At 36.6% G+C, this 13,668-nt stretch overlaps 1 protein-coding gene across 7 annotated transcripts in view; it reads right to left on the reverse strand.

Annotated features, from left to right (window-relative positions):
• DOCK4 (dedicator of cytokinesis 4) overlaps positions 1–13,668 on the reverse strand; it is a 424,117-nt gene that overhangs the window by 167,505 nt on the left and 242,944 nt on the right. For all 7 annotated transcript variants that reach the window (XM_012736139.2, XM_012736138.2, XM_012736141.2 and 4 more), the window contains exon 12: positions 12,726–12,814. In XM_012736139.2, coding sequence (XP_012591593.1) covers positions 12,726–12,814 — 89 coding nt within the window. The remainder of the gene's footprint in view (positions 1–12,725; positions 12,815–13,668) is intronic.

Genomic DNA, 13,668 nt, shown 5'->3' on the forward strand with positions numbered 1-13,668 from the left:
ATAATCTAATGATGAAAGAAAGACACACATATCCAAATAGAATGTAAAACAGAATGGGTTAAGTGTATGATAGAAATATTAAAATAAGGAAAAATTATTACTGAAAGAATTTGAAAGCTTAGGGAAGAATTTTTTTTAACAGATTTATGACAACCTGTAAAATAATCTGAAGAATTAGGTTAAATTTTTAATTTCAAAAAATATATACATAATGCTCTACAACCACTTTTTTTGGCCCTTAATATAAGTGCCAAAAGTAAAATTCCTATGGGAGGCCGGGCGCGGTGGCTCATGCCTGTAATCCTAGCACTCTGGGAGGCCGAGGTGGGCGGATTGCTCAAGGTCAGGAGTTCAAAACCAGCCTGAGCGAGACCCTGTCTCTACCATAAAAATAGAAAGAAATTAATTGGCTAACTAACATATATATATATATATAAAAATCAGCCGGGCATGGTGGCTCGTGCCTGTAGTCCCAGCTACTCGGGAGGCTGAGGCAGGAGGATCGCTTGAGCCCAGGAGTTTGAGGTTGCTGTGAGCTAGGCTGATGCCATGGCACTCACTCTAGCCTAGGCAAGAAAGCAAGACTCTGTCTCAAAAAAAAAAAAAAAAAATTCCTATGGGAGAAATATTCCCCTTATCATAATAGAAGAGACATAATCATTAAACTGAATTTTCACATTCAGCCTAGAGGTTTAAGCCCCAATTGTAAAGACTTGACATTTATTTTAAACAAAGGCATAGTCATTAATTAATCTGGAGTCTGTCACAGAACAACATGTTGTTCATGATTAAGCTCAGCTTACAGAGCAGTCATACAGGAAGTAAAGCCTTGGTATCTGTTAAACCAAATATGGTTGATTACTTGGTAACTATAATTTTATGGGAATTGAAGCTAACTCACTCTATAAGATGGCTCCTTTTAAATTCACGAAATTCTGCAATTTTATATTAAAAATGGTAAGCACAGCATGATTTATAAGTAGCAGCCAAAATTAATTTTAGACTACATCAGCCATTTTGCCACTAATGAAGCAAATAACATGTAGCTGGGAACGTATAGCAATGCAAAAATGGGAAATCGTGACAAATATATTTGATAAATACATGATGTTAGTGAGTGTGCCATTTAAGAAATAAATCATAGGACTGCATGATCCTGTCTCAATATTAACTTCTCTGTGCTTTGGTTTCTACGTTTGTAAAATAAAAATACCAGCTTCATAAAATACTTTGGGTGATGCTTTGCACCAAGGACGTGCTCAAAAATGCAAGCACTGCTGGTGTGACAACTACCATTGCCTCTGCTATTATTCTACCATACCCTTGTTTGTGTCTTACTCCTCCCTACCATGGAAATCAACAAATTAGCCTTCATCAAAAAATGGCCAAGGTCCCCTAAGTGTTATACACAAAGAAAATATTCCTTTTAATAGACATGCTCACTTATCACTAGATTCAGCCAAGCATTTAGATTAAGTCCCATGGGAGTTCCAAAGGAAAATCTGTCTACATATCAAGAACAATAGTCTAATATGGGAGATTTGACAAACACATAAGCAATGGACACAAGCAATGTGCACAATGAGACATGTGAAGACGGTAAAACTCCTACTGATGTAGGAAGTCTTGTATTGTCCCCATCTATTAATAAAACAAAGCTCTGAACAAGTGACAATTTCTGAAATACCCTTGAGAAGACATTGAGTTTATAATTTGAAGAGAAGAGGTTATTCTATTATCTTCTTTTGTGTTTTTCAATTATCATAATTTTTCTTTGTTTCTTGTTTTGTTTTTTCGTTCTTCATTTCTGTCCTCTAACGGGTTGGGTTTTGTTATTTCCCCTATTTCTCTCTCTACAATTCTGGAAGTTATATATTCTATTTCTACGCTTTAAATGTTTAACATAAATAATTGACTTAAAGACAAAATTTAATCAATAGCGCTATTCTCTCCCTAAACAATTCCTGGAAGTTGAATCTTTCTAACTCTGATGATGACATATTTTTAAACTGTTGCTGTTTACAGTCAATGCTTATGTAGATTTACCCTCACATTTCCCATTCTCTTTGCACAGCCTAGCTTCTTATATTTCTTTCCTTCTGGGTTCAGTTCTTTACTCCTAATGATCATCTCTATTTGTTTCAGTGAATGTTAGTGGTAAATTCTCTAAGTCTTTATCTGAAATTTTCTTTAATTCCCACTCTTAAATACAGTACACCCTCTGTATCTGCGGGTTCTGTGTCTGTGGATTTAATCAACTGTGGATCAAAAATATTTGGCTGAGTCATTTATTTTATGAAGAAAAAGTGAAAAAAAATAAAAGCCAATAAAATAACAATACAACAAAAATAATACAAATTAAAAATAATCAGGTATAACAACTATTTATATAAAATTTAATTGAATTAGGTATTACACATAATCTAGAGGTGATTTAAAGTATATGAAAGGATGTGGGTAGGTTATATGCAAATACTACGCCATTTTATATAAGAAACTTGAGCATATGTACATTTCGGTATCCACAGGGGAGTCCTGGAACCAATATCCCAGGGATATCAAGGGATAAATCTAATAGCTTTGCAAGTAAGGAACTCTTGGAAGCAATATCCCATGAATATCAAGGGATGAATGTAATAGTTTTGCAAGTATAGAATTCAAAGTTGGCCATTTACTCCTGGTAATTTTAAGATATTATTTCATGATGTTCCAATCTCTATAACTTCTGATAAGACTATTATTTCTTTTTAGGGTTATCAGTATTTTCTCTCTAGTTTCTAGTTTTGTCTTTGGTATTCTGTAATTTCACTGCAATTTATCTACATAAGACTATAATTTTATTCAACTTGCTTACAACTCTTGCTTCTTTTATGTGGGCATTTTTATCCTCTGAAAAAGTTCTAGAAATTCTCAACCTTTTCAAGTATCACAGCTTTTACATGTACTTTATTTCTTCCTTCTGGAATTTCTAGTAGATGCATGCTGGTCTTTTTCATTAAATCCTTTATAGCTCTTAAGTGTTTATGCAGGTTTTTCCATTTTATTTTTCCTTCGGGTAGTATTCTGGCTAATATTTTCAGCTATAATTTTAGTTTACTGATTCTTTTATCAACTGTGCTCATTTTCTATGTAAGCAGTCCACTGATTTTCCTTTTTTTTTTTTTTTTATTTCAATGACATTTTAGAGTGTGCACAGCAGTGAGGCTGGAAAGACAGGCAACAGTTACGGAGGTCCTGATCAGTCACTAGCCCAAACCTCTCAGTCAGGCTCCCCACCAATTTTGCCCCTGCAACTCAGAGCTGGGGGGGGGGGGGGCGGGAATGAAAAATGCTGGCAGCCTGCCCCCTCCTGGCAAGATACTATATCCCTTGACTGGGAGCTAAGGAGAGAGGGAGTCCCATCTCCCCATCTTCTCGGCCACATCTGCCTGGAGTGAAATTCTCATCATGTTGAGCTGGCACAGGTAACAGGGAGAAAATGAGCTGTGGCGTAAGTGTCACTGACTCTCTCAATTGTTATCAGGACTTTGCAGTTACTCTTGAATAAGTGTTTCTCCATTTGCTCTATACTCAGGAAAATTTCCAGACTTTAGTGCTGTTTTAAAATACGATTTTCACCAGTTATGGTTGTTCCAATTTGGAACAAGTTAGTGCAGTGAACTCTAAAAACACCATTTCCCAACAGTACTTGCATGCTTTGTATGTGTTTGGGAGCTAAGAGTAAAACATAATTGGTAGGATTTCTAAATTTGTACAGCAAAATTACCAACATCATGAGGTGTTAGCAAAACTTCCTACAGATAGTACTAGATTCTTTCAGAAAATCACCTTCAGTAAAATCTGTTCATTTCTGAAATATCTAGGACCTCAATATGATTAGAGCAAGATTTTCTATTTCTATTCCCTTGCTTGATTTACAAAATTAATCACCTAAGTTTGCTTCAGGCATCAGAACATTAACATGTTCTATCTATAAGGTAAGATAATTGACTTTTTCAATAAATACATGAGAAGCTATATATCCTACTTGAGTCCAACTCAAAGACAGAGAGAACTTTCAGGAAGATATATCCTGGCTGGATGAGGTAAGGTGTTTACACTGAAAGGTCAGAGACAGGCTCTCAGAGTCTCTAGAGCACAGGAAAGAAAGAAAGGCAAATGTCTAGAGAGTGTGGTATCGAGTGAGACTCTCGTGGGAAATGAGTCAATGGTGCAAAATCCAGAGCATTAGGAAGACTGGAGTGTAGAAATGACCCAGGTTAGATGAAGAAAGCAAGATGGAGATGACGAGATGGGAGCCGTGGACAGTCCTTGTGGCCTACCTAATGATGTGTTAATTACCTGACGGAGGGAGCCTAGTTATTAATACTTAAAGCCCCCACCTAGCAGGACCAGGTTACTCAATAACAACTGTCCTTTAACACTGTCATCTTGGAAAGCTACACACTTACAGCATTAACATTACCACTGCTCAAATTTGGGTATGTGTATCTTCTTTCAGATGTACTTTCAAAGCCAATTTAAAATGAGAAGAAAAAAAGAAAGAATATAACTCTCCTTTTTAATAGTCACACCTTGATTTCTGACTTTCATCCAGGATTATTCAATTTGTGAATATGCCTATTGTTGACTTTTCCCTTAAATTAACTCTTAAAGAATACATTTCTGACATCACTGAAGATAATTCACAGGGTAAGACAATAGGATTGTCTTCTGAAGATCATCTCCCTGAGATCTTTGAAGTAGGTAACCATCCACTGGGACACCTACCTTCTAACATGTAAAAGGTATGATAAGCACGAACAAATAATCTTGTGATTCTAACTGCTAGCCCACAGATCTGTTTCTTCTAGATTTCAAAATTTTGGAAAGGCTTTTATGTTTCCTCTAAAGAAGTGGTTAGCTCATGGCTAAGACAAAATAAGACTGAAGCAATACATAATGTCACAGAATGACATTCTGACTTTTAAAATTATTTACTTGCGTTGAGTCTTAACCATAAAAGAAATCTGCTGGCCAGAAATTAGAGCTGGAGAGGGGCCCATCCACATTTGGTAAAAGTTATGATTATAGGAGTGGATGAGACCATTCAAAGGGAATTTTTCACCTTAAAGTTTCCATCCTTATTCTGATTTAGGATATCAATATTTCAATGGTCTACATTGAGGATTATTCAACGTTAAAAAGGTTTTTTTGTTTGTTCATTTTTTACTGTAACTATTATTACCCATTTGTATTCTTTTTTTTTTCCATGGCATCTAGCACACAGGAATCTACTGGCTGAAAACCATTTTTTAAAAAATGTATATAGAGCTTAGGACATGTTACCTTAAAATATGGCATCTTGGCATATTGAATATTTTGAGAGATACTATGTGCAGGAAGGTCTCTCTGACCTTCCCTGCCCTTCTCCCCTGAAGCAGGTCATATTAATAAAACCCCCATGTAAGAGATGCCCTCCCTATGCCCGGAGGAAAAGAATATCCTTATCTCTGAAAATGAAGGGTTGCAGAGAAGAATCTGAACAACAGGTCTTGCTGAGTTCTTCTAGTTTATTACCATTAGATCATACCTTTTCTGCCCTATCACATTTCTCCATGACTTCCCCTGTTCTTCATCAAACCTACCATAAAAAACATTCTCTGCTTTATTAAGCCTTTATTTCCTAATCAAGGGTCCCATGTCACACAAAACTTAAATACATTTATATGCTTTTCTCTTGTTAATCTGTCTTTTATTATAGGAGCCTCAGCCATGAACCAAGGATGGGCAAAGAAAATATATTTTTCCTTCTCTACAATAGCATCTAAGATTGTAGTTTAATATAGGATTATTTTAATTTATTAAAATACTTGCATATTTTTTCTATACAGCAAATCTTCCTAATAGCATTACATCTAATGATTATATCTAAATCAGCAAAATTAACTAATTTAGAAAATAAAATTAAGCTCTAAGCATTATTCTCATTAACTTATAATTTGGGTTTAGATTTATTTTAAATATCACATGATGCTTCAAATAGTATTTAGTATCATATTTTGAATTCTATTTTTTTTCTTTGCTGTCATTAGAATAGAATGATTTAGATTAAAGGAAACTAAAAAGATATGACAACTGCATGTAAAACACCCTGGGTTTTCTTTTGTTATAAAGGAAATTGAAAAAATTATCATAATCTGAATAAGGTTTATAGGTTAGATAATAGTAACATATCAATGCTTGCTCTTCCTGATTTCAATAATTGTACTGCAGTAATGTTGCCATGTTCTGAAGGAAGTCAGGCTAGAGAGGCATCTTGTCTATAATTTGTTCTCAAGCAGTCCAGGAAAAGAAATGTGTATGTGTATCCATGATATGTATGGATGTGTATATGTATATACGTGAGTATGTGTATATGCATACATGTGTATATTTGTGTATATATACACACACATAAAATCATGAGCACTGATGCAATCCTTAAGAATTATACCAATTCAATAATTATATTTTATTGAATTATATGTACACACATGGAGGGAGAGTCTAAAGCAAATGTAGTAAAATGTTAACCATTGGGAAATTAGGAATTTTTTGTATCATTCTTGCAACTTTTCTTTAAGTAAAATTAGCTGAAAATAAAAAATAACCTTAAAAAAATTAAAAAGAGATCATGATTTAATAATTAGGAAATTCTAAAAGTAAGCCAAAAGGTCACACACTATATTTCTAGCCAATAGGTGGTGCCAAAAAGTACCACTTTGATTTTACTAATATAAGAAAGTAAATACAACATTCAAAAATCAAGGGCTCTGATAAAGTCCTTAAGAACTATATCAGTTTGGTAACATTGAATTAAATGACTACATTAGTATGTGTGGATAGGACTCTCAAACACAAAAATGCACACTAACACTCTCAGAAGCCTCCTTTCACCCCAGCCAAATAAAGAGCACTGTATACTTCCTGTACAGGGTTCAACTGCTCTCTGTATATGTTGTGGGCTCCTTATAGGCAATTCCTGTTAACCTTCAGTTGGTGGCAAAAAAGTACAGTTTTCAGGAATGGGACTATGTATGCTCATTTTACTAAGGCAAAAAGAAGATTCTAGAAATTTATGTGATTAACAAATATGATTTCTTCTAGTTGTAAGCTACATGTGCAAAACTACAGGAAATAATATTTCATAAATACATAGGTAATATGAAAAGATTTGAAATTTCTCTTAGGACAGACTGAACCATAGCCAATAATTCTTACACACTTTGTTTCAAGTATCAGAATTTAATTTGCCTTAGTAAATTATATTGGCTCAGTCTGATTTCACATTCCTGGAATTCAACTGCTGTCTATCAGAGGTGACATTTATAATAACCATTTGCTTAACATTCCTAAACCAGACTCATTCTAATGAATATTTTTGGAATTGCAAATTCTCACAACATTGCCTTTGGATTTTAAAATTCTCACATGGCACAACTTTGGAGATTTTGAATTATTCAACCTAACTAAATCTAACTGGTGAGATGTATTAATTCATTTTTTTTAAATCTTTAAAAGTTAAATGGATCATGTGCAATTTTTTTCCCAGTTTCTAAATCCAACAAAGATAGTGGTTAATGTACCTTTGCAGTGTAAGTCTTAGGTTAGAGGAAAAAAACCCAGTTAACTAGATGAATCCTTTTCTCTATTAAATAGACAAGATTACAACTCCAAGAGCTAGAAGGACATCAATGAAGCATAAAGGGCCTGGAAATTAGCTGGTAGAATTTGTTTCCAAAACTCATTTCAAAGTTATTCTTTTTTTCTTTTTTTAGGACCAATGACCAAGGAAAAGCAGGGAAAAACAGTACTTTTTAGAGTGAACTCAATTCGCTTGAAAACGTTTGACTGAACTGCTGCCATTTAATCAACAATTCTGTTGTCCAAGGAGAAAACAGTGGAAGTCAACATATCTAACCATTGTGACCGTTTAAACGTTAGGCACCCCAATTTCCTACCTCAATTCTTGTACGCTTGCTTCTCCCACTACTTTTAAGTAAGTCACTAATGTGCTTCCCTTTCAATAATGAAGCCAAATGGCTCCTGAATGTCTATCTTCTGGCCACACAAGTCCCTCTCCTCCAGAAGGGAAATAGATTAAGGTGACACAGAATGATGATCCACCAAGACTAAAGGGTAGAAATCTTGGTGGGAAGAGTGTATTTTTTTTATTATTTTCTTAAATCTTCTGCTGGTGGGACTGAAAACTAGTACAACCTCCATGGAAAGTATAGTATAATAATATGGAGATATCTCAAAGAACTAAAACTACAATATGATCCAACAATCCCACTACTGGACATTTACACAAACGAGAAAAAGACATTCTAAAAAAAAAGACACCTGTACTCGAATGTTTATAGCAGCACAATTCACAATTGCAAAGATGTGGAAACAACCCAAGGGTCCATCAATACATGAGTGGATTAATAAAATGTGGGGGGTGTGTGTGTGTGTGTGTATACATATATATATATATATATATATATATATATATATATATATATATATATATATTAGTATACTATTCAGCCATTAAAAAAATGGTGAACCTCTTGTATTAACCTGGATGGAACTGGAGACCATTCTTCTAAGAGTATCACAAGAATGGAAAAACAAACACCACATGTACTTACCATTAAATTGGAACTAATTAATCAACACTTATGGGCACATATGGAACTAACATACATCAGAAATCAAGCAGGGATGGGCAAATTCACACATAACAGGTACAATGCACACTATCTGGGGGATGGGCACACTTATAACTTTGACTCAAAAGGTACAAAAGCAATTTATGTAATCAAAACGTTTGTACCCCTGTAATATTCTGAAATAAAAAAATAAATTAATTAAAAAAAAAAAAAGCTCCTGCCCCGGCTCGCACTCTCTGGAGCAGTATTTGAGTGATAAGGCTTAGGGCTGGGTCAGCATCAGCTAGAGAGCTAGAAGGGATCAGGCAGAGACCAGAGGAGTAGAAGGCAGACAGATGGCTGGCTGCTTGGGCCTGCCTGGGACTCAGGCTTGGAGGGAGAAGGATGGAGAAGTGCCAGGTCATAAGGACAGGAGAGTGGACAGGACTTTGTAGCAGAAGCCAGGTGTAAACAGCATATATTTGGCTGCCTAGGAATGTAAGCTTCACACTAGGCAGCAAAATGGAAAGGATCCTGCCAAAAGAAGAGGAAACCCTTTGCAGGAGGCTCTACAGTACAATGATTTCTTTCATTCTTTGCAAGGTTGCAGCAGGCAGTTTTTTCATTTCAGTGCACTGGCTGTGAACAGAGAAGTTAAGACTCAGGGAATAGGGAAGCTTGGCCCTCACTTTCTGGGAGTCTCATTCAGGATTCCAGTGAGAATACGTAGTCAGTCAATAAAATTGACAAAGCACATGGAACATGTGAGCACATCTAAGCACCTGAGAACTGTCTGAGGAAACAGAATGTGCTGCTCTTCCTTCCTGGAGTTAATACATGTAACCAGAAGGACAACAATTAAATTAAAAGAACCCGGAAAGAGATATTAGCAATCAAATCAGCAGAGAGGAGATGGAAAAAACAAAGTGTAGGAAGGGTTGGTTCAATGATCCAACCTATCAATAATCCAATTGTAGTATTCCGAAAGTCTTCATTAAGGAGATTAAATCAGGATCTATTTGGAAAAAAATGAAGCAAGGCGACTTGACTTAAGAGGACGAGGTAGAATATTTCAGACGATGGCTTTAAAGTGAATAAGCAATAATAATCAGTAACATTAAATGCACCTACTTATTATGTATCAAGTCCTGTGGTAAGTGCTTTGCATACATTTTTCCCTTTCAATCCTCCCAATAACCCTTAGAGGATGATATTCCTATTATCCTAGTGAAACTGTCATTCAAACCTGGGACATCCTGTTTGCAGAGGAAAAGCTCCTAGATACATGTTGTACTCTCGAATAGATGACTCCTGTCTGTAAGCAGAGAGAAATTTGTGGTTTGCTATAACTGGAACCCTGACCTCTGACAGAGGCCATATAGGACACAGGATCTATTACATCAAGAATCTATCTGGAGATATAAAGCAAAGCCTATCACCGAGAACTTTACCATGATTCAAGTGGCAACCAGGTATCACCTCAGAGTTTGGACAAGGATATAGTCAAACAATCCAACAACAGATGAACATTGTTCTGTGTGAGACATATTAGAAGGGGAAAGGCTTGGGTGGTGACAAGGGGTGGGCAAAGAAGTGTACCCAGTGCCCCAAAACACCCTGGTTAGTCGAGACTCTTCCATGCTGGCGGGAGGGCCAGGGACTACGTGGGCAAAGTTAGAAGGTCAGGGTTAGTTTTACACATTTTTATTCATGTAGATGGCAAATGCAAGCAAACTAATATAATAGGACTCTTGGGGAGAAAGAACAAGATATGCAATGGTTGCCAACCACCATTAATGGGCAGAAAGGAAAAAGCAAAGTAAGGCATAAAGAATTTGTTTGTGAAGCATAAGAAGACTTTAAAAGAAAATGTTATCCTTTAAACTGAGTCTGGAGAAGGCTGGATCAGAAATACAATGTGAGTCATGAATGATATATGAGCCTTCTTAGTGGCAACATTAAAAAAGTAAAAAGAAACAAAATTATTTTTAATGACATATTTTTTTTAGCCCACTATATCTAAAATGTTATCATTTCAACATGTAATCAATATAAAAATTATTAATGGACATTTTATTTTTATTGTACCAAGTCTTCAAAATCCAGCATGTACTTTAACTTTATGATTACAGCACATCTCAATTCTAGTGCTGTACCAGGCTCATGTCTAGTGCTCAATAGTCACATGTGACCAGTGCCTGCTGACCTGGAAAGCACATGTCTAGGGTGTATTTAACAATAAAATAATGGTCACCAGTATCAAGAAACACTAAAAGGTTTAGAATAGAACTACTAGATTTGGCTGGAAGTCTACCAATGAATTTGGCAAGATAACTTTTAGAAAAGCAGCAGCTCTACTATCTTACAGAGGGAACATTGAAATTAAACCATTTGGTCCACATACCATCAGAATTATAATCCTTTAAAAAGAGAAGACAAGCATACATAGCAGTTGCATGTTGTACTCTTGCTCTACTGTCTCCTGTGAGTTCTTGAGAGACTCTGCCCTCAATAATTAAGTGCTGCAAGTATCTCATTTATTTAGATGCAGGACTTTGTCCAAAGTGAATGACCATCCACATCAAATAAAACCCAAGTTACCTCCCCAACTCTTGGGAGAGGGAGGAGAAAAACTGACCTCACTACTCATTACAGCCTGAAGTGTTGTCATTACAGCAAGAAGTGTTGTCATATGTATGAGCTGTAGGTACTCAGGGCTCTCACTGAACTGGCCCACAAAGCTTCTGCAGTTACTGTCTGCAGTTACTCTCTCTTTGTGGGTCAGTTCAGCCTAGCAAGATGTGCACGAGTCTGAAAAAAAGGTAGTCTGGATTTAAATTCCAGTTCTTCTAATTGCCAGGCAAGCTGGACTAAGACACAAATATCTTTGTTGAAGGTATTCTAAAAATCAGTCTTAAAAAAACAACACATTAAGCTCAAATAACAGCTCACCTCATTTGGAATTTCTTTATGTCAATTAAAGCATACAACTGCATAGTTCATTTTGCTTCACTGTGGGTTTTTTTTTTTTTTTTTTTTTGAGACAGAGTCTCGCTTGTTGCCCAGGCTAGAGTGAGTGCCGTGGCGTCAGCCTAGCTCACAGCAACCTCAAACTCCTGGCTCAAGCAATCCTGCTGCCTCAGCCTCCCGAGTAGCTGGGACTACAGGCATGCGCCACCATGCCCGGCTAATTTTTATATATATGTATTAGTTGGCCAATTAATTTCTTTCTATTTATAGTAGAGACGGGGTCTCGCTCTTGCTCAGGCTGGTTTCGAACTCCTGACCTTGAGCAATCCGCCCGCCTCAGCCTCCCAAAGTGCTAGGATTACAGGCGTGAGCCACCGCGCCCGGCTTCACTGTGGGTTTGAATGGCAGATAGAAACAATATTCACCAAGTTTTTGTCTATTGACCAAACTTAAAGATGTATATGCTATATATGCTATGTAATCTAAATATGCTATATAATGTACTATATTCTGTATTCTATGTTACTAGTATACTACTTTGTACCATATATTATATATAACTTGCAGTGGCATATAATATTTCAGCTCCCCCCTGAACAAGCATGCATACATTTTTCTCTACATGACACTACAGTCCGCATCACTCTCATTCCTAGCCAACTTCAATGTGTGAACCTGTATATTTGTCAATAATGTCACGTTCACACCCAGCCACAGGCAGTGAAGCATGTTTCTACTGGACCTTACTGACGGACTGCTGCTTATCAAACCTATTTCCACCCAACAGTCATCAACCCAGGCATATTTGTCAATTAGTTTTTATCCTTTGGCACCAACTTCAAGGTCTCGAGACATGGTACCACCGAATTCAGATCCTTTGCTTTGTTTCTAACCAGAACAGAATCTACTTTTTATAGAGTTATAGCTACAAGATTATCATAGCACAGGAAGATGTACCAGCATGTCGACTGGGCATTTTTTTAAAGTTAGAGAGTGAATAGAGAGAACAAAGGGCTGATCATTTCCTTCTCAGACAGACAAAGGAAAGGGCCTGAATGGATAGAGTAGGAAAAGTCAGCCAGCCCATATACTCACCTGCATTGGAGCCCGTCAAATTATAACGTGCATTCAGCTTTTTGATGATGTTTTCGTGGATTTGGTACCACTCACTCTCTGTGTTACACCTATGAAGACATTAACATTCTGTTAAGCTTTAATGATACATCAAATATGCATTAATATTGATGCGTTAAATATGCACTAATAATTATGCGTCTATAGTACACCTGCCTATTTTGTTGTGACCACTATAATGCATTTCCCTAAGCCTCCCTGGAGTCACCAACAACTTGCTGCAATCAGTTTTAGCATGGCTGTCTCAAGACAAGTAGGAATGCCCATATCTGGGAATGCCTGGCCACCTGCCGCATGACTGAAGCAGCTGGGATGAACATCTCACAGATTACAAGTGCCCCCAAAACAAAAAATAAATAAATAAATCTCCGAGAACAATGCCTACAGCGGAAGGCAGTGCAGACTAAGAGTTTGGCTCCCTGGATTCAAATTCTCATTACTAACTGAGCTATGTTCTTTAGGTGAGTTATTTATCCTTGCTCTGATTTCTGTATCTGTGAAACAGGGCTAATGTATCAGAACATTAAATAAGCATGAGCTTGGAATAATGCCTGGCATATAGTAAATGTTCAACAAACGTTATTCTCATTGAGTCTATGCTTAGCATAACACGACCAGATTTGGCCAGCATCAAGATGCAACAAGTTAAGGAAAATGAAATTGATGTTAACAAAGCTTACACTGACAAAGGTTGGCAGGATTTACCAAAGAATAATAAAGGTACTCTCTCAGATCCTCCACACCTGGGAGCAATGGCCTCTGTCCACCTTCTCACAGCCATCTGTACCTCTTCTCTTCGCTCTTACTACTCACTAGCTCCTCTCTGTTTGCGTGGTATAGTTCACCTAACTAGACTGTTAAGGTTCTCCAGGATTGGATCTAGGACTGGCTGATATCTGAGTCC

This window comes from Microcebus murinus, chromosome 9, assembly GCF_040939455.1.
Source record: "Microcebus murinus isolate Inina chromosome 9, M.murinus_Inina_mat1.0, whole genome shotgun sequence".
Lineage (NCBI taxonomy): Eukaryota > Metazoa > Chordata > Mammalia > Primates > Cheirogaleidae > Microcebus > Microcebus murinus.